General features: G+C 33.9%; 1 protein-coding gene across 4 annotated transcripts; it reads right to left on the bottom strand.

The window, feature by feature from the left end:
* Positions 1-685: 685 nt before the first annotated feature.
* Positions 686-20,471, bottom strand: LOC143453476 (beta-1,4-galactosyltransferase 5-like). 4 transcript variants are annotated; one of them, XM_076954820.1, is made up of 9 exons: positions 20,336-20,469; positions 18,157-18,225; positions 15,136-15,225; positions 14,912-15,030; positions 13,163-13,279; positions 7,989-8,176; positions 2,237-2,359; positions 2,046-2,147; positions 686-885 (listed from the first exon to the last, which is right to left on the bottom strand). In XM_076954820.1, exons 1-9 carry the CDS (start codon positions 20,466-20,468, stop codon positions 723-725), a joined length of 1,104 nt encoding a protein of 367 aa, XP_076810935.1. In that variant the 5' UTR covers position 20,469; the 3' UTR covers positions 686-722. The 4 variants fall into 4 exon arrangements, with proteins under 4 accessions (XP_076810935.1, XP_076810934.1, XP_076810936.1 ...); XM_076954819.1 differs by lacking the exon at positions 20,336-20,469 and adding an exon at positions 18,829-20,311; XM_076954821.1 differs by lacking the exon at positions 18,157-18,225 and having other exon boundaries at positions 20,336-20,471.
* Between the last annotated feature and the right edge of the window lie 1,896 nt (positions 20,472-22,367).

The raw sequence follows: 22,367 nt of genomic DNA, 5'->3' as shown, positions 1-22,367 counted from the left end.
AGCCGATCATTTTATAAGCTTATGAAAGAACTATAGCTACTAAATTCGCAACCAAGCAGACACAAATATCATTGTTTCAATGAAACTGATTAGACTAACATCACGTATTGTCCACAAAACTCCTTGGGCACTTTAAATTTATAGGTAATTTAGTAGCATAATATGCAGCAAACACGGAACGAGTTAAATTAAACTCTTTTCCAAACTTTATCTAAGCGTGGTACTCACTGGCTTTAAAATGCCAAACTACAGGTTCTGAGGAGCCAAAACGGAGTCTCTGCTACCCTTTCAATTTCTGTTAAAATAGAGGTCTTTAGAATTCTGTTCTACTCCATCTACACAAGTCAAATTGAGAGAAAGTTTTTCGCATGTTTGTTTTGAGAAATAAGCGTCACAGGCCCTTAGCTACTATTATTGCGCTTTCATATGGCTATCTATAACGTTATTATATACTACTGGTCAACAGCAATGAAGCGGACTGTAGCATAAACAATGACAAAGGTTTGAAATTGTTTATGCTACGATTCCTACATTTAAATTTTCTTTGAAAAAAAGAAAATGGTGACGGGTAGAATGATGGCAATTTCGCAAACGCTGTATCATAAACTGGTTACATCAAAGAAAGTAGGCCCAAAAACCACAACATTTAACACTCCATCTGTGCAAAAGCTAGAACAGACAGAGCGGATGTAAATTTGATTTTATTTTGTGTTGTGCTCGTATTAGCTTTGTTCACTAATTGGAAAATAAAAACTTTTAACAGGACGTAATTCAACAGATATATTTGTAAATAATGAATGTCTTTCGATCTTCGGTTTTTTATAGGATAAAGAGTTTAAACCGTCAACAAAGTTCCTTTCAACTGAATGTTTCAACAATGCGAACCTGAAAACAAAAAAGGCTTTATGTCCTAAATATTTTCAAAAAAATGTTTAATGTAAAGTCAAATTATTTGGTAAGGTATCAATATCATAATATTTATCTTCGGACGGTGGAAAGTCTTTTCACAACTTAAACTGGGCGATAATTTCTCATCGATCGGGCTCCAGTTACCGAACTAACTGTTGAGCAAGCTCCGTTTGATATACATTTTTTATTTCTATTTGGATTTTTTAGTATTGTCCTAACTCAGAACTCTTTACCAGATGCACTGAGTCGGCGCAAGCGTCGTTATAATGCCCTTCACAATGACTTTATTTTCCCCAACGATGTGACCGCTCGTCTACCAAGCCGAATCTCTCAACGCCACATCTCTACAGGTTCTATGACGTTTTGCTTAAGCTTACTTCAGGATGCCTGGTGAAAGCCTAATGCGTTCCCAACAAAGCCCACATATTTGAAATTGGTGGCCTCGGTAACGAGTCCATTGGTATGTTGTTTCGTAATAGTTGTCTAGTTTTAAATATTGTCTTAAAAAACTGGTTATTATTTCTTAATAAAATAGAAGTTTTTTCCATGGTGTTTGGATGTAGATTTGTCACTCAAACCAGTTTACTTTATGTTCAACTAATTTCCCTTAGAATATATTTCAGTTGATTTTCTTTTGTTTAAGCCAGTGGTTCTTAAACCGTGCGGTTCGTAACGGGGGGCACATGAAGTGACAAATTCTCTATGAGTTATTAATTACTAAACGTGCTTTCAAAACCAACTAGGACAGTCCATTGTTGTCAATTGTCAAACATTTCGTTTCCAAAAAACAGTTACATCCTTCTCATTGATGAAAGTTACAATGCAAATAAATTGTTGTTCTGTTTATGTTTATTTGATCTTGGTGGAGCACGATATTTTTTGCATCATCAAACAGAGGCGAGTCTCAAAAAGTTTAAGAACTCCCGGTTTAAGCCAAAAACAATTTAAAAAGATTTGGAAGTAATATATCTAACAAATGGCATTTGTCAGCAATCAAATTATTTGCTGTAAGATCAAAGCTTGAATTTCATTACTTTTGGTTTTATATACCAACACTAAATTCAACTTCTGTACACAGAGTAATAATAGGAATAATGATGCAAACAAAGAAAGTTGCAACTTTTACAAAGTTTTACCTTCCTAAATCTTGTCTTTCTTGATGGTGATGAGAAACAATGGACCTGTATTTCCCATAGTTATGTGGAGGGCTCGAAACTTTGTAGCCAAAGTGTTTTATTCTGCATAGGAATTGAAGCCAATCAGATTGAAGCAAAAAAAATTATTCAGTCTTTCAAAGCAAATTCTGCTACGAAATTTTACTTCTTACCTTAAGTAAAAGTCATCGTCCTCACCACCCCAACCCCAAAATTGATTTGAAAAACCATTGACATTTTTAAATTGTTGAGCTGTCACTCCACTTACACCTCCAAAAAAGGTAGGATACTCTAATCTATATATAACAATATCTTGCTGCATAAAATACATTAACAGAAAGACAGACGAGATTAGTATGCACAAATGTGAATTGAAATATATATCAATCCCATGCAATATGATAACAAAACATGTATTATTTTAATAAAACCTTGACTTTAGTTGATTTTTTGATGTTGTACATGTACATACATCACCAGTTGGTGAGTTATTATGTCTGAAATTATGTTCTAATAACTTAACCAAATTATCAAATAAATAAACAGATCAATAACTAAATGTAAGTAATTCAAATCAAGCACAACAATATGAATCTATTTCAAGCATGCATGAACATCGAAAATTGATACAGGCATATATTTACAATTAAAATGTAAGTTAGTGTGTTAATATCAATAGTAGTTCAGCATGCAACACAAACTTTAGTGCTGGTCTACAGTGAAGCAAAGCACAGTCTAACTTTTTGCTTGTTTTATTGAGGCTTGGAGTTTACTATTTAACTGCCTAATCCTTGAACAGCCTTGCCGATATGAAATTTGAGAGTCCAACGTCTAACGTGCTATATTTACTTGAAAGAAGATGTAGCTTTAAATGTGTTTTTGAAAGCATTTTGTGTGGCGTATGTTTTGTACTTGCCCCAACAAATTTACTTGACCAGAACCAGTTGCGCTACAATTACAGTGCTGCTGATCCTGTTAATTAGTAGTTATGCATGTACAGTAGTTACGCTCACTTCTCTGAATGTCCTTTGTTCATAAGACAATGTTTTTACAATTTGAAAGAATGCTTTAGTATGATAATTTCATGTGCCTTCTAATCATGGCTGCCTTTTAATTAAGTAACTAAGATGTAAGAGCACAAACAGAAATGATAGATGCCTTCGAAAAATAGGTTATACCACAGTGTCGAACAGATTTTATAAGTTTACAATTTAGTTGCGCTGGAAAACATGCAAGATATAATTAAATAAAAATTAGACATTAGTTGATCAACACCACACACATTAAGGTGTTGCAAAAAACAACTAGCTTCAATCTTTTGATTTTTGTTAAATTTTGAGGTTTGAAACCTTGGTAATCGAAAAATTAAAAAAAAATTTTTTTGAATAAACACGTATCATCGAAAAATCTTTTGTTGTTCGTACACTGGAAAATTTGAGTGAACTGCCATTGCTTTATCCTAAAAACCGATTTAGATGAGGAAACAACTTTGGTGTCTATGGAGAGGGAATTTTATATTAATTTAATATAATCATATTATTGTAGTAAAATTATGTAACTAACTATGCTACAGTCTGTAGTTTTATAAAGGGTGGACATTACAAGTTTTACGATGACGTTTGCACATTCAAAAAATCTTTTTTCAAGACGTTTTTTGAATTTGAAGCCTCAAAATCTGACTAGAATCAAAAGAAAGTTGGTTTTATTGCAACACACTAAAAACATGCTAAAAACTAGGGTAATTTACCGCTTCTAACACCTTTCACAGCTACAGATATCCTAAAGACAAGAAATTTTGTAAAAAATATATAACATGATTTAAAATCGAACATTTATAGATAAAAAATACAAAACAAAAGCTTTAAAGGTGAATAGAACAAGTAAATACAAATCAGTCTATAAATTTATTTTCATGGAATGTAAAAGAACACGGTCGTCATATACTGCAAAATAAAATCCATTATAAGGCGATTCCACAGTAAAATGGGTAAAAACACTAAAATTTAAGATTGACTGCACACATATTTTACATATTGTATATAATTATAATTATACGCTTAAAATAAATAAGAAATTCAGTTTAATAGAACAATAACCAAGCAATTCCAACAAAATTTCAAGGTAGTTGGAAATTTTGTTTCTTGAAAACTTAAACAAGTAATACAAGAAAGCTATTCTGGAGTTGCTAAATTGCTAAAACAAAAAAAATTTAAATTGATGTATATTTTCAATGGCTGATGCATAATGATGCAATGCCAACTTGTTTTACAAAATATGATAGATAAAAAAAATTCCATTGATATCATTCATATCAATTTTGTAGTTCAAAAGCAAATAGAAAACAAAAATTTATTTCTAAGAAAATCCACTATGAAATCAGAGTAGTTCCGCTTCAGTGAACACAAAAAGTATGTTTTGTTACTTTTGTTAAACGGCTGTATTTCAGAAACCACATAAACGATTTTAATAAAATTAGGCTCATTTTCCAAGAAAAAACTTACATCTTCAGTCTACTTAGTTTCATCGAAATCTGAGAAGATAATTGTCAACTTTGAAAAATTCTAGCTGAATTGACATGAAATGACTGATAGTCATACAAAAACATCTCAGATACTTGAAACCCTTAAAATTGTGTCCAGTACAAAAAGAAAAATTGATTTTATGATACTACTATGAATAAATATACTATGATAATAATAACAAATACAAGATAAATAATATAATTAATATAAAATAATAAAAAAATAATAATATAGCAAATATACTATGAATATTATGAATAAACGTTCATTTTTTTGATTTTAATACAGATTTATTCCCATTTTCCTTTTATTTTCCAACTGGTTTTATTTCATATTATTTTGTTACGTCAATAAGTACTTCGTGATTGCTTGAATGCATGAAGATATTATGTCACAATTGTGTTTGTTGTCTCATTGTATTATGTCCCTTTTACCTAGCAATTTTGAAATAATTTTTGCCATTTCGTAATACACCTGAAGAAGCAAGCTTATGTTTGCGAAATCTCGTGTAGAAAAATTAACAGCAAAGTTAACCTTCAGTATGCCAGTTTATATCTTGTTTTCTATTTAGCTATAAACTTGAATTAATATGGTTTAGCCGCCATCAACTTTGTAGACAGCATGTCTGGCACCACAGAGAACCGACTAAAGTGGCAAATTATGGAATCTTTAAAGAAGCTGGCCCAAATACGATCTGACATTTACTTCTTAACTCAATACACGATGTTATTGCTAAAGCACATAAAATCAAGAGTACTTTACAATCTACGCATCACACTAAAGTATCTCATAAGTCATAACCTTTGTCGGAAGCTTTTCATTAAACTAAGAAGTCATCTGCTCAGCACCTTGTACTACAAGCAAAAGGTAACAGTTAAAAAAATTAAGGAACTAACAAGCCAACTGAACTTGATAAATTCAAGCTTTTCGGAGACTGTGTCTGCTACTGTTACAAAACTTTATGAGAAGCAATTTACCATGCTTATGATAAAAAAGAAAAACAAACTCAAATCTCTGACTGCTTTGAAAGACGATACGCCCAAGAAGATGAAGACTGTCAACTCCAATACCACCGACATGAAAAAAGTTATTAATTTAACCACTTAGAACTCCAGTTCCACTGAAAAATCTGTCCTATCCAAAGGTACTATCCAGTACTTTTACTCCTCCTGAAGGATACAACCAAAATCTAGATTTATATATACAATGTGTTCGGAAGCGAGCACATGTAGAAATCAACAAAAAGATATGTAATATCCCATCTAACCTTAATTACGCCGAACGGTCAGCCACCATCAACAATGAAACTACTACTTTATTAAATTATTCACTGAATTATACAGGAGGATCCGATTGAGTAATTCTCATGTTTACAGTCTAACACTCAATATATCCAACTTTAGTAATTTCTTTTACTAAAATATTAAATTTATTACAGATTTTTACATGTCCTCTGTCCTGTATCTGTTGTGCAGAACATATGAAAACAGCCAATGTGCGATATAGATCTAGATGTAATTTGTGAATTTGTTGAAAATGTTGCAATTTTCTTTTCAAAACTGCATTGTTTAACATTAGGTATAAACCATTACCATTATTCAAATTTTATCATGTAATGAACTTATACTTTACAGTAACTCATTGGCGATAGTCCAAAATAATAAAGCATACATAAAGGTTGTCAGTTTAATGGGGGTTCTGCGGTTAAAATTTTAATTTTCACAAACACTTTTTATTGATTTTTTGTTACTAATAAGGAGCAAGTAGGAAACTGCTTTGCATAAATGTACAACATATTAATGTTGTTCCCTACAAGACATTAATTGCAAAAATGAAAAACAACAGTAACTAAGGCAACATTTGAATATCACAGCATAGAATTGTAGTCGCTTAGTTTTGTACTTTTATTTTGTTAAAAATAGTCCTGTGCCTTGGTCAAACAAAAGGCACCGGGCCCAGTGCTTTTCTGGTATAAGAATGAAGTGTATGAAATTCAACTTAATAAAATAAATAAAACTTGTTCATTTTTGATCATTGTTAAAACCCAGTACAACTAATTACTGCTCAGTATCTTTTCAAACAATAAGTTAAAACTTTTCTTCTTCAAGTCATCTTATATTAACACTTATTAAAGCAAGCTTAAGCTTGAGAAAGTTCTTGCTAACAAATTACAATTAACTTTGGAAATGCTATCTTTATCTGCTTCCGTTATACCATTGAGATTAACACGATTCTGGCATTATATTTTACGTTTTATTTTGTGTTTAAAGCAGGTCCGTAACTAAGTAGAGTTCATAGTTCTCCAAGAAATGTTAATAAAAGCAAGACAACAATGAATTGATGATTGCAACTTTTGCTTAGTTTGACATGAAAACTTTCTCTGATGGAGCAGTAACATAGAAATCTTTCATAAATAGCACTTACGTTGTTACTAGTGCTAATTATGGCTATTTTCGCCAAATATTATAAGGGTTCATGTTCGTAGCACATCCCTAGTTGAATAGTACCCTTCAAAAATTTGTGTCCTTTTTCTGTTCCATACAACATATGTTTTATATAATTTGAAGTAAATTGAAAAATGGCCCTATAAAAATCCTTACTAATAATAAGAATTGATTCTAATATTGCTTTGAGCTGACAACATATGTTTATAATATTTAAACAATTAACTACTATAAATATTCATTAAAAAGTAGCTTACAAGTTACAACGCAAGTGAAATCATCCTATAATAAAAATTGAGATTTAGGTCATAAACATTTCATTTAAATAATTTATGATTTATGGTGAAGTGACAGTCGGCAAGAGTTGGCTATTGCAACAATGCATAAACATTGCAAGAGAAAACAAAAATGCAAAAATTTTTAATCTTCCCATCAAATCCAACTTTGTAAAGCCACTTCTGCTTCTCAACAAAAAAAGTGCACACCACTATCACGGTTTGCATGAAATCAAACTCAAATCAGTCAAAAAAAATTAATTTATTTTTTCTTTATCCATTGCAAGATGTGTTCAAAGTGTTTTTATGGCAATGGAAAGAGTTAGAAGCAGACAACACAAGAAGCACACTCCCAGTATTGCTCCTAAATCCAAGATCTGACAAATCCAGTGATCAAGTGTTCAAAACAATCGCAAGTGCCCATTTCTGCTGGGCATAAGCGATTCTGTACTTTTGAATTAACTTTTCGCTTATTTTTCAAAGGGTAATATAACAGTATTTATTGCTTTGGCATTACTATAATAACTCTTATTCTAACAGTGGCTCAAAATTCTTTGTTGACCGAAAGCAACATTTTCTAATAAAAAATATTTTCTATATTATATATTCCGTTCAAAAATCATAATATGTCTTGGATTCAGATAGCTTCTGCTTCCACCTAACTATTGAAAGTTTAGGAGTTACCTGTATCCATAAATGTCTAATTTTTCACGTAAGCGGCGTGGCATTCCTGTACATCCATAATAATTTCGGTTGTTTTCAGGCAGATGGTCTACATCATGAAATATGAAGCAGTCAAACTTTGTACGCTTCATGGCCTCCACAAAACCAACATTTAAAAGCATTGCTCTGTTAAAGAGCTGATTTCCAGCCTTCAAGAGAAAATTAAAAATACATCTTATTATTTTCATTGTACCATTTTGTTAATCATTGTAAAACTACTGAAGAGGACTAGAACTACTGAATTGTTAAGTGGCCAATAAGCCATTATGGCCACCTAATTTGTATGTGTTAACTAGTTTAGATGAAAGCCATATTAAATTACTGTAAGTATTTGTTTTCATCCAATGTTTTAGTTCAAGTTTAAACTAAAACCTGAAATGTAGATTGTTTTCACCTGTTTATTTCAATTCATTTACTTAAACACGAACAAGGTGCTGAGACCAAAGACAAAGACTACTTTCTCAAAGAGCTAAATCTTTCTTGCATTGAGAAAGCAGCATTTTGATCAATTACTTATTACCAACTACACTCCACTTATCAATGAATATGGAAACTACCAAACCTAGACTTTTGTAACCAAACCAACAAAGTTTTTGCAGGGTATGATCTGTTAACTAGTAAGCAACAAGGACAAATTGGTTAAAAGAGTATTTTCCAAATCAAGAGCGTTAGCAAGTACTCAACTAAAAGGTGGTGAATTCAGCTGTTTACTTGAAAGTGGCAATTTGCGATATGTTCATTACTGACATGCAGTCAGTTACTGGAGACCAATATAGTAGACTTGTGGACCACTTTTTACCAAGCTTGAGTAGGTGCTCGAACAGATTAGCTGACTGGGCATGCGGCAGATTGATTTAACAAATTTCAGAGGAGCAATCAAATCTTGCCGGTGGCAACAGTATTACGTTATATTGTTGCCACATCTGAAGTAAAATGCCGATTTTGCAGCAAATATAGACAGAGCAACGCCATTGTCCAGCCAGGTATCTCACTTGCTCTAAATTTAAAAGAACATTTTGCAAAAGTTTGCTGGTTTTCTTCAGGAGACCAAGTATTTGTCAGGGCCCCATTCTTTAATCTTTTTCACTGGTAAGACAACAGTCTAAATTTGTACCAAGAAAAGTAACTAGAGATAACAAATGCAATAGAAATAAGAGACAGTAAATAAATCTAAATTTAAGAAGGGAACATTGAACAGATATATGACCATCAAGCAATTGTCAGTCACCTCATGTGTGAATATATTAACCGGTTTAGATACAAGCGACCAATGCACAGCAAATTACTGTAATATTTTTTGGTTTATAGACTTAATTTCAATCTTGAAATTAACAATATACAAATTCCTTAATAATCTACTACTTTGTCATGGCAGAGGAGCTTGAGTGTGTCGATGAAGTATGGAGCTATGCTGGAGGAAACCTTGTTTCCGAAAGGATACTCATACCAGATCAAGTCAAAAGTAAGTGGTCAGACTAAAAGTAATCCAAAACAAAAAAACATGAAAAAGCACAACAATATTGGACATGTCACATCATGCGTGTGGTTAACAAGGAGTGAGTTTGAGTTTTAGACAGAGGGTCTTATTCCAAAAGTAAGTGACATTTATCCCCACAGACCACAGGGAAATGGCAATCCAACAATGCGTTCGCTACATGTTTGGAGAGGTGATTGGGGACATCGCAGAGTTTTGTAATTTTAAACATCCAATGCGCATTCGCTCACAAATCTGTCACGGGATACAAGTTTGAAACTGGAATTTCCTTTGTCTGACAGGAAAGCAGCAGGAACTAGTCGAAAAAGTCATACAGCGTCGCTTAGATATTGTAGTGATTTATTCAATAAAGGGCTGTTGCTCCGTAACTGTTCAGCTGGTTGATGGATAGAAACTCTTCTACACTTTGGCATCAATCCAACAATTTATGCCTAGTCAGGTGTGATGATCCTTATAAGTCCCTGGCTGACCGATTGTGTGGATAAATGGATTCCTTTAGGAGGTCGAGTATGCATGTCAAAAGCTAAAGGGATAAAGCCTATTTTGTATACAGAAGTAGGTACAAAATTCAATGTTGCAATATCTTGAGTATGTTGATGAGGTGGAGGTTGCCCAGCAAAGGGTGGCACTCAATGACTCCACACTTCTGTACACTGACTGACACTGACACTTTAATGACCATGTTGAAACTGATGACCAGACATGGAAGGGTGCGATTGGAAAGCTTGGTGATGCAGATTTTAATGAGTATGGGAGGTGTCTCTTACAGCCATGTTGTAATAACGGTCTTAGCAATATAAACGCCTTTTTCCAACATGGAGACTATGTGCACAAATATACCTGGTACTGGGATAGAGCACAATAAATGTTTTTGAGAAAATTTTGTATCATTTCGGCTGATTCCTTTTCTTCTGGGGTAGATATAGATTTAAAAGGGGAACTAAGCTATCTACCGATCACCAAGTGGTTGTCTGCAATCTTCATCTAATGAAACCTCTGGCATCTTCAAGATCATACAGGGTCAACTGATCCAATAGAATCAAGTGAGAAACCTTAGCAAACAAGGATGTACGACACACTTGTGTTGGCAACATATCAACCAAGTTCAAGGAACTTTCAGAGTGTACAGAGAACATGGAGGTGGAATGGACGCTGTTTAAAGCTACCATCCTAGCGGGCCGAAATGTCTTGGTGTGGTGAGAAATAGTGAGAAAAGAACCCCAAGGCGGAATCAACGCGTTAAAGAAGCTAGTTGAGTAACGACAGACGACCTACACAGCCTGGCTCCATGACAGGTCTCCGTCTGCTGTGCAAGCTCAGCACACTGAACCACAAAAAGCTGCAGTACAGGTAGTGAAACAATCCAAAGAATAGACCTGGAAGAAATTTGTACAAAAGTAGGGATTAGACTACAATGCGGCTAATGAAATATTTCGGCAAACTATCTGCTACAAAGTCCATTAAAAACATACACGTTGCCCTCCTAACCAAACAGGAAGAGATTCTTGGCAGATGGAGAAATTACTTTAAAGATTCATTTAATCCTGCCGCAGAAACACCAACTGACACACAAACGATATGTAGCATGCAGATATGTAGATGAAGAAAACTGATGTACACTGTCTCTCAAAAATCCCTGATCAGTGCCCACTACAAATGTTCAGAGAAACACTGAAGCAAGTGGAGAAGTTTAAGTACCTGGGAGTGCAGTTCACGAGTGATGGAAGACAGAACACTGAATTAGACGCCCAAATTGGTAAAGCAAATGCAGTTATGCGTGACCTTTATTATTCAGTTGTAATATTTAGGTGAGAGCTTTCGCAGACCACAAAACTCTCAATTTCAAAGTTTTCCTTCCAATTCTCATCTATGGTCATGAATCTAGGACAATGACAGAATAAGAGCACTCATGAGTGCTGGCTTCAGAAATGAAATTAAAAAAAAGGGTTAAAGATGTAAAGCTACTAGATCAAAAGCATGGCACAAAAATCCAAAAGTTCATGACGTTACCAATAGCACTTTACGTGGGCTTGATAGGATAGGTCGGCATTTCCCCCCCTGGGATTTTAATTTAATTAATGATAACTTTGATCATGATCTATTGTCTTTGCGTCTCGTCTTTTTTCTGCTGTCTTTGCGTCAAAACAACTGACAAAAGTTTGACATAATGTGGTATTGTAACAGATGAATACTTTTAGCACACTTGCAGTTACACATAAACGATCACAATGTGACAAAGCATCAAAGACAAGATGCTCTTTTGTCACAAGAACGCGATTGATACTATCTATTTGCTTGCAGGAATGATAATAAGATTAGCTCAAAAGCTTAACCTTTAATTGTTTAGACTCTGCATGCATATCTACGCGCTCCCACATACCTAAATCAAAGACAAGTAAAGTAAGGTCTTGGGGTCGTCTGCAGCTTTTATCTCAAGGTCTGTTGGATATTGCAATAGAGGTGTGACATCAATTGCAAAGCAATTACCGTAGCAGGAAAAGTTTATCAACTTACTATTGCACTGTTTGCACCAGAGACTTTGCTTTTGTTTACAATCACTCGCAACAGAATGCGAAAGGCATTAACAACGAGTATTGTACTCAACAAAAAACTTGTCTAGTTAGTTTTAGTGCAGAACTCACAATTAGAGAAGGTTAATCAGCTTGAGCCTAGCCCGTTCTACATTTGAGCCAAGCCCATTTGAAACTTGAGTCTAGCCAGTTTAAGTTTTGAGCCTAGCCAGTTTAAGTTTTGAGCCCATCCCAAATTTGAACACAGCCCATGTCTTCAAATCACAACCGCTGTTGCACAATTAAGCCCCAGGTTTCGTTTTTGTTTTTTCGTGCGCCAATCTCGTCATCTTTCAAGCAGTGTTGTTAAACATTATGCAATGGGTTGCCTGCATCTAACGCATGACAATAACAGTAACAATGAAACTGTAATCATTACTGTTACACAATGGTAACAATTACAATTTGAAAATTAATCAACCATTGCCTTTTACTTTGTAAACCACAAAAAACACACACATTTACTTTATTCTGCAAACATGACTCTAAAAATCTTACAGTCAGCTCAGCGTCATAGACATTGATTGCTTTCCATTATCTTTTACCAATGTTTTCACAATATTTCTAAATTTGCAATAAAACCGTATGTATCTTACTGTACAAAAACTAAGTTGTGCTGTTGTTTCTAAAATTAGGCGAGTCCCAATTTCCGTAAAGAACCAACCTGGAATTTACCAAGTTTGGCGTCTATAGATATAACACTACCAGATCAAATGCATAGCACCAAAATCCGTAATGTCACCAGAATGCCTCAGGAAACATTTGCAAATGAAGACATGCTTGCCACACCAATCGGTAAAAGACCAATGGGTGCACCAAGAACCAAGTGGTGCAGTTACATCACTAATCTGGCCTGGTCACAACTAAAATTATCTATAGCCCAACTGGCAAAAGATTGCAAACTGTGTCAGAAGCTTGCAGAGCTGCTGTCCCCATGACTCTACTGAGAGGAGGAAGTGGGTTTCGAAAATAGATAGAGAACAAAATGCGAAGTAACTTCATCAACTCTATTACAACAAGTTAAAACTAAATTCAAAAATTTTAAACGTACAACTTCACTTTGCTGTTACCTGATTAATTACAAAAATACTGAATTGAAGATGTTGCTTCATCAGCATAGGAAGAAGATGACGGAGTAATATAGGCAAATGTTCATGTCGATTGCGAAAAGGAACTAAGATTGCAACCTTGTATACAACAATAACAAAAAAACTGTATATAATTTGTTTCAAGAAAATGCCTGTTACATTGCCATGAAATATCTAAATAAAGGATGCACCTATTGATTTGATGCAGAGTAGGGATGTGCCGCAACAAACACGAACCTGAATAAAATCAGCAAATTAGAAGTATTTGTATTCTTGCTAATAAGGTGCAGTGTTCGTGTACAATTAGGATTTATAAATGATTATCATCTTACTGTTCCATGAGGAGAACTTTTATGTCAAACTAAGCAAAAATAGTGTGGTTGATCTATCTCTTCCTTGCTTTTATTGAATCAGAGTAGCCTTTTTTGTTTTGTTTACACGCTTTTATAGTTGCAGTTATGAACACTATCATGAAAGCAAAAACGAGTCTTTGCTTTATTTTTTTTCCATTTGTACAATTACTTTCGGTCAAAACAGTCGCACGTGAAACATCAGTCTCTATACCTCATTTGTGATTTGAACAAAACAAAAGCTCAGCGCCCACCTAAAGTTAACAGTAAAATTTAATGAAATATTAACAATGCATAAAAAACCATTTTACAAACCATGCAACAGCCAAGTGAGCTTGAACTTTCTTCTTCAGGTATAACTATAACATGAAAAATTACATTAACTTATTATTTGATAAGATACTGATTTGGTAGTGACTGGTCGTTAAGTGTTCAACAATAAAAAGTGCACACGAGTATTGAATGAAACTAAACAAAATAACGAGATTAATCTACCACATTATTTTGATGTGATATCAAAATGATGTCTTACTTACTGTTGTGTATTATTTAACAACTGGTTATGCTTTTTAGGAACGGGCTAAAAACAATTAGAAGAGCATTGAGCGTGTTGTTTCTCTACTTGAGACAATTTTGTAGCTACACACAATTATGTTATCATGTTACTGTTATTTAATTTTAACTTGGGCGTGATGCAACAAATTATGCAAAATTCTTATTCAACCAGGTATATATGCATTATCAAATGCAAAGAACGATTACTTCAGAAAAATGTTTAGTATCAATATCCAAATTACTGGCAGATAAACAGAGTTTTTCTCGGGGATATTGTTGATCTTCATATATTGATTGTAACAAACAAAGCTGGCAACGTTGTGAGTTAAGGTAAAAGGAAAATTTAAACAAAAGGCGTGCTTGGGATATTCAAATCATTGCAAGATACTTTAAATTACTTAAAGTACGGATTATGGGTAAAACAATTAAGTTATTAAAGTGACGTTACCATTTACAAAGACAAACAGTAAAAGTATAGCATATCGGGGTATTCAACTGAGATAAAGATTTGAGCCCCTGCAATTGCATATTGATAGATTCGTGTTTATTGAATACTAAAACAAGATTTGGATTCATACAAACCCAAAGAATTTTGAGTTCAGCACATCCCTAACAGAGTATGTATAAAGTAATACATTACAGTAATTTCTTCTACCTACTATTCTACTGGTACCTACATTTTTATTTCATGTACTGTGATGGTATTCACAAGGCCAAAATAAAATTACAGAAAAACATTGTTCTAATTCAATTTAATGGATCTAATAATTAATTAACAACTTCTAAATAAAAAATTCAAAATTTGCAACTCTAATTTGATTCTTACTTTCCACTTTGGTATGCAATCATGTGGCGACCATTCCCCACCATGTCGAATTATGTGAGAGAAGTTTTTGTTTACATCTTCCATGCTAATTTCTGTCATGTTTATATTTACTTTTCCATCTACCAAAGAGCAGAGCTGAAAGTTTCTGGCATTACACTATGAACTAAAATCGGTTTGTTTTCAATAATACATAAACTTAATAATGTCATAAACTATTGTAATACCCATCTCTGGAAACTTTTCTGGGCAGGTTTTATTTGTTACAACTTCAAAAAAGGCAGGAATATACGACACTATTGTTTCTTGCGAATTGTCTGCAGTGTATATCAAAAAAATAAATTAAATTACAGAGCTAACAGCCTTAATTCAAATTTAAACAGTGTATAAATAATGTATATTTATCACTTTGTGTCACACTACATTATACAATCAGGGATGTATCAAATCAAACAAGATTTTGTATTTTAAAGATCAATTCCAGCCAAACTCTTTTTTTTTCAAAAACTAAGAAAAGAATAAAGGCAAATGATTAACCTTAACATCACTACATTGAAAATCTTTCTGAGATCTGTCCAATAAGTATCTGACATTTATGCATCAAAAATACAACATATTTAAATTTTTATTAATCTTTCTAAAAATCTTTCTTTGCAAGTGCACAAACTTTTCACCATATCTACTTTAAAAACAAACATTTTTAACTCGTCCTTTGGAATGTTCCTAAGCTACACCGACAGTTTTTTAATAACAGCTTCACGTGATTGAAATTGAACCCATTTTAGTGTTATTTTAGTGTGAAATGTGCCATCTAAAGGATGATGAGTCGCCTACTTTTATATATATATTGGGTATAAAACTGGTTTAATGGTTGTTTTATATTTGGGCCCGGTAAAAAACGGTTTTCAAAACTCTGATTATTATTTAGCAACCCTATATCAGTATCAAGTAACTAATTAATTGATTATATACTTGAAAATACCAACAATACAACGTAATAGTAAATAATTTCTCTTTTAATTTTTTTAAAAATTTTTAAATACCAACGCCTCAGGGGTCCTAATAAACAGTTCTAAATCCAAGCAATACAATAAAAAAAAAACAAATTAAAAATGTGTAGCTCGATAACAGAAGAAAACTCGTTGCCGAGTTTAATCTTTCCTTAATCCAAGAATAAAGATTATAATGATACCACCACAAATTTGAAGTGATAGTCTGAGAAAATTAGAAGGCTATTTTGGTCCCTCAAGTGACCATAAAACAACCTTAATAATGAAAATTTTACACATATATATAATTGATTCACATATGATATCAAGTATGATGTACATTTCCATGACATCAATCATTTTATTTTCTCGTAAAAAGCACAATGGGGACGAAAAATCAAGCCAGTTGTTACTAACACGAGCCAATGAACAGGAAAAAGTGACAAAGCCGAAAAGGCTTAAAACATAACAACGTTGGTATACGTCCCTAGCCTTGCTAATGACTAAGGATGACTTATGTAGTGTATGAACCAAAGCATTACTTTTTCCTTGTTTACCATTTCAACATAATTCGCTTAAACACTCTGAAGCCGTGCTTATTGTTAGAAGTGGATAAATAAGAATAGAAAAGTTCGGTTGTGGTGACGTAGAAGCCTTCTGTTGATTAATTATTATGCATTGGACGCATAGCTAAGGCGTGACTGATTTCGGGCAACATAAAGGTTTTTGGCTTGGCCTCAAGTTTTGTTATCAGTATACGAGTACTGTCATTATCTTTTCAATAGTATCACTAACTGTGCCTCTAGCCCAGGCGCAAAGAGGGAAAAAAGATGTAGCCTACTAGTATGGAAATAAGCAATTGTTTCACAGACAAACAAACCCATTCTGCGGGAAAAAGAATAGTAGAAACAAAGCATTTGTTATAAAACTATGAGACCTTGTATGCAAACATAAGGCATGTTCGTAGAATGAATACAAGAGACATGAATACCAAAACACTAGAAAGCATTCTTATTATTTATTCTATGTACAACTCGTAACTCCCAAACCTTTGTTCAGAAGAGTAAGTAAAAGTATCTCATATTTGTAAGTATCTCATAAAGCAAGCATTTACTTAGTGTCATAATGTTGTTAGGAAACAAGAAGTATAGAAAAAGACGTGTTGAGTTATAGTTTATAAACAAAGTTGATGTCTACAGAAAGGCAATTTGATTATGCCGAACGTTGATAAAATTCTTAGGAAAATTACCAAACTTGCATTTATTCGTTCAAAGTACTGTAGTTTGTAACAATTTTGCACAATAGAAATAAATCTGACGTATAACCCACTCCTACTTTTTTAGGTTTGGATTTACCGCTTCAGAAGTAGGCTTATAGGTCTACAGTACTTTCGAGGTTTCAAAACAAAGTTTTAAAAAACGGTGCTGAGTGAGCTGCGTTATTAACTTGGTTGGACTCAATGCCTCATCCCCAGTGGCTTGTTTGAATATTTTACATTGTTTCAGTTCGTTTATTACTAAGCTTTCAGCAAAACATGATAGGCTATCATTGTTCGAGAAATTCTGTTGTTTATGTTACAAGCAAAAGAACTAACAACTATACACAAGATATTTTTTATCAAGATAAGACCGGATATTTTTTAGACAGTGTGTATGTGTAATTGCACCAAACTTTTTTAAGCCAAAAAAGGTTGACCTCAATGCTTTATCAATAAAGGGGCTAATAAACAGATTTGAATATATTGAAACTGCTTATTGTAGTAGCTTTGGCTGAAATGAAACGAAAAATGATTTTTCTAATACATTTGACGCCCTATACAGCAGGTTAAATCATGACGTTTTCTTTTGATGATTCTTATGATGATTTGATTTCTTTTGAGGACAACTGACCGTGACGTAAATTGACCTAGAACCAACTGACCGGAATCAAAATTGACTGGGAGGTAAATTGACCGTGCAAGTGCTGAATTATTGTGTTTAAGTTGATGGTAGTATATTATATGTAAAGTAAATATTTGTTTGTAATTATTTCCTTTTTTTAACAAAATTTATTTTTATTTCAATACACTACTTATTTCATACAATTGTACGGTTAAAATACATAGCGATTGATTTGTGTCGCCGGCCAATTTGTTGCCGGTCAGTTGATCAAGACCAATTGTCGCCGGTTAATTTGTTCACGGTTAATTGACGTGATCCCTGATTTGATATACCAATGATATAGTAGACTTCAAATAAAATTTAATGAAGTAAAACTAACCGTGACGTTCATGGTAGTAGTTTTGTTCTGCATATACAAAACTTCGAATGTAGTAGAAGTACATATTTGCTGCAATTCAAAAATATTCGATACTACTACCATTACGAGACAACAATTTTCTTTTTGAATTTCAGAAAACGAAAGGTACACAGCACTAAAACTTCAATAATATGGACTTGTTAAAGCTTATAAAATGTAAAATACATTTATAGCATTGGAGTGCACTAAAAACTTAAATGATGCATTTAACTAGCGCATATACTAGACCAGGGTAGTCCAAGACTACCAGCACGAAGGGCCAAATAGGACTAATAACATATATTTTAATATTTTCTACTCATTTGCAACTGCATCTGCAACAAAGAGCAAAGATTATCGCATGTGTATTTTGTCACACAATACTGTGACATTAGCTGTAAAAAAACATTATCACTCTACAATAATCACATTTTGACTTGCACTTCAATGATGTGCGACTTATCTCGGGCTATGGGTTTATTTAATACATTTAAATAAAAAGTAGTTATACAAACAGGAAAATACGGTGTATTGAATGTGGCCAACGTGCCAGGGTTTGGACCACCCTGTACTAGACCACAAGAGTTTGTACAGCAAAAATCCCTGAAAATTGTTATATGAAAATTCAAAGTGTTTTATCTGTAAATGTCTTACCACTTCCTGGTGATGTGTAAATAAAATGTAACGTTGTGCAAGATAAATATATAAAAGCTATTAAAACCAGTTGATAAACACGTTTCCATCGCAGAAACTTCCGTTGGCAGATAAAATGAAAGCAGTTGAACATTTAAGCATTTGGCACTCACTTGCATAAAACTTTAAATATTAAATTCTTGTGCTGGAATAATTTAGAAATTTTTTTGTTAAATATGACATCAATCGCTCAAAAATATAATTCATGATTATATTTACGAATGAAAAATCTTGGTTTCATATTTGAGTTACATGCATAAAAGCTGAGTATATTGATGTATTTAACTGTAAAGATTTGAGCCATTGTAAATCAACAGATATGGTTAGATTCAGACTCAATGAATATTAATAAAAGAAACCTGGATTCATAAAACCTATCTTAAATAATTTTGAGTTGAGCACAGTCAAGAACGTCAAAAGAAAAATTATTCATGAAAAAGTAATAAACAGAATTAACAATTCTAAGCACAAGCCTGTCAAAATCCAGACAAAAATGCTGCAATATTTGAGGTCTCAGTTAATTCAACAAATTCACTTTAACAGACATTACTGAAAGGACCTTGGATGTGATCATCTCACACACCAATGGGTAAAACGAGATTTGTCACATATTCTTAATAGACGTACCCTTTGCATTTGTGGTACCAGTACCTATTAAAACTGGATCTGATGAAATGGATTTGGAAGTAACATCGCTGTAATAAACTCAAGTTTTGATAAAATCAACTTTTGTAACGTACATTAAGCATAGGCTTACTGTACATCTTCCTTGCGCTAAATCTGCAATTGCAGTGAATTTCTCATGTAGTGTGCATTCAGCTGCAAACGAGGTATAGATGGAAGTTGTAGTGTATAGTGCAGTTTTAGTTCATTACATCTGCAGACGAGGTAGTTTGGCAGACAGACTTATAGTTTTTCTTTGGGTTTTTTCTTTTCTTTCTCTGGGTCGTGTATAAGGAAATCAATCATATAAAGCTTCCAAGATGGATATTTCTGCAAAACTTTGTGGAAAAACTTGGGACGCTCTCTGTAAAAAGTTCTTCTATGTCTCACTCTACAGAAGAAGCAGCTGCTAGTGAAGATCAACAACCACCAACACGAAACTGTCAAGTCAGAGACAACTGCAAAAAGAACCACTCTGTTGGCAAATGCCACAAATGTGAAAACTCTCTATGTGGAAACTCTCTATCAGCAAAGGCTGCAAATGAAGTATACTCGCACATTTTGGCGTTTTATGTCACTTCTTTAGTGATATTTGACTTGTTTATGTTGTTATGTTAAATAAAAACGTAAACAAAACAGACTGTTGGACTCTTAAAGTACATGGGTGTCAAAATGACACCCTCCGTAAATCAAAATTTAAGTCTTTCTAGTGTTAACCCAACCTTGCGCGTTATTTTTCCTTTTTATCCCCAATGTTTATACATGTGGTCATACATGTATAGCACATCATTTACGGGCAGCTTACCAAGACTTTCCACTCCTTTGTTGTAATAGTGTTTTTGTTCCAGCTTTTCTGCAATAACTGGCCTTTCAGCACCTGGTGCAGGATTGTACAACATGCTACAGAGGGATAAATTGTTTCTAATACGACGGTCCATCAACAGTTGTGCTGGAGAATATCTGCATTTTAATGATGTACTCCTATACACCAGCTAGGCTAGATTGAAGTCTTGACCCATGGCAAAGCATTTTCTCAGTAGGTCTTTTACTGTGGGTACAGTTTTCTTGGCCAGAAGATTTGACTTAGGATAGTGAGGGCTTGATGTTTTGTGATAGAAAAGCCAGGTTTCTGCAAACACCTTGAATTTGTGGGAGTTGAACAGGAGACCATTATCGCTGAAGACGACTTGTAGTATTCTGTGGCGGGAGTAGATTTGCTTCAACTTCATTATGACTTGTTATGAACAAGTTGACAACAATGCACATACTTCAGGGTAAATTGAATAGTAATTACCGACAACCGGGTAAGTAGTGTTACCTCATTGAATGAAGTAGATTCCTACCTTTTCAAATGATAGCATTGTTAGTTCCTGTGATTACGAGGGCTCCTTCTGGTGCTGGTTTCTGTATACTATGCAGGTTGAGCAGCCGGAGACCTTGTTGACTATGTCCTTGTTGATCCTTGGCCAAAACACTGCTTATCTTGTTCGCTTCTTGCATTTCTCCTTACCAAGGTGTCCTTCATATATTATATCAAGAATGGATTTTCTTAGTATTTTTGGTATTACGAGACGGTCACTTTTCAGAATGATGTCATCCTTTACCGTAAGCTCATCTTCAAGATGGCCAAGTCTTCCATGTTTTTATAGCTCTACATCTGATCAAAACTGCAACACTGCCACCACCACAATATTGGTCTATATGTATATGTCATGCCGGGGTGTATTCCCTGTGAGTTTCGCCAACAATCTTTGCTGTTCTGAATGTGTCTTGTTTACATGAAAGAGCACAATGCCTCCTTTTTAGACAATGGCGTTGGCATAATGTGTTTCGTGAATTCGTAATGCACAACAAACTGACCTTTAACGTAGGTATTGCACGAAATGCATCCTGGTTGTCATGACCAACATTTGTTATGGATACAATTGAAAAGAGTGCATGGCTATCAGCGGCAAACCAGTCTGCCATTCCTACTTTTCGGAACAATCGAATAACCAATAAGTTATCTTTAAAACATAACTGCACCTAAAATTTAAGTTGAAGGAGGCTGTATAGTGACTACTAACCCAGTATAATCAGTATCATATTTAGTAAAATAAAAAAGCAGGATATTGGATGGCACCACTACAAGGTTAATAGTTTTATTTAGTTTTTCTACACAAGTTTTTGCAAGCATCATCTTGCTTCATCTGGTGTACGTGTAAGCTACTTCACCATCGAAGGTGCTGAACAGAATTTTCTGATTTATCTTGTTTTCCCATTCTTTTTTTGTATTCTGTTGAATGAGGTCGATCAATAAAGTCAATTTTTTACGTTTTTTTGGTCAATAAAGATTCGCCCTAGGCTAATTAGCCTATAACATAATAACCTAAACCTATCTTATAACCTAAAAGCAAAATCAATTTCCAATAATACCTTAACCCTAGAACTACCATACTGGTCAATTGACCGGTAGGGCATTTTTTAAAACAATATTTTCCGCAAATGAGCATATATATTAGGGCTAATCCTGGAGTTAGGTATGAACTACGTGCTCTATAAAGATAATTGCGTTGTACCCAAAAACCTCCGCAAAAATCGTAAATACATCTAGAACAACCACACCGGTCAATTGACCTGATCCACACACATATATTGCACAGTTGCTGCACTGCGTTCAAGTTTTGTTTTTCTGACACAGTTCGCAAGTGGTTCTCTTTCTCTCAGGCAATGCAGCAACCATGCTTGCATTTACAGGTGGCTGCCGCAAATTGTACAGGTTGATTTGAAGGGGCTCGTCGTTGTCTTTCTGCGGTGCACAACCACTCTCCTAATTGCAAAAGAGAGTCGTGTCTGCT

Source organism: Clavelina lepadiformis, chromosome 4, assembly GCF_947623445.1.
Source record: "Clavelina lepadiformis chromosome 4, kaClaLepa1.1, whole genome shotgun sequence".
In the NCBI taxonomy this organism is placed as follows: Eukaryota; Metazoa; Chordata; class Ascidiacea; order Aplousobranchia; family Clavelinidae; genus Clavelina; species Clavelina lepadiformis.
This window is presented reverse-complemented; position numbering and strand designations above follow the sequence as displayed.

What these genes read in the sequence shown, in the direction of transcription:
- LOC143453476 (XM_076954820.1), bottom strand. Translation starts at nt 20,468, where the DNA reads ATGGACCGTCGTATTAGAAACAATTTATCCCTCTGTAGCATGTTGTAC. An exon ending in ATTGCATACCAAAGTGGAAA is followed by an intron (nt 13,280 to 14,911) that starts GTAAGAATCAAA and finishes GTTGTATACAAG; the next exon opens with GTTGCAATCTTAGTTCCTTT. An exon ending in GAAAGACAAGATTTAGGAAG is followed by an intron (nt 886 to 2,045) that starts GTAAAACTTTGT and finishes TTTTGTTTTCAG; the next exon opens with GTTCGCATTGTTGAAACATT.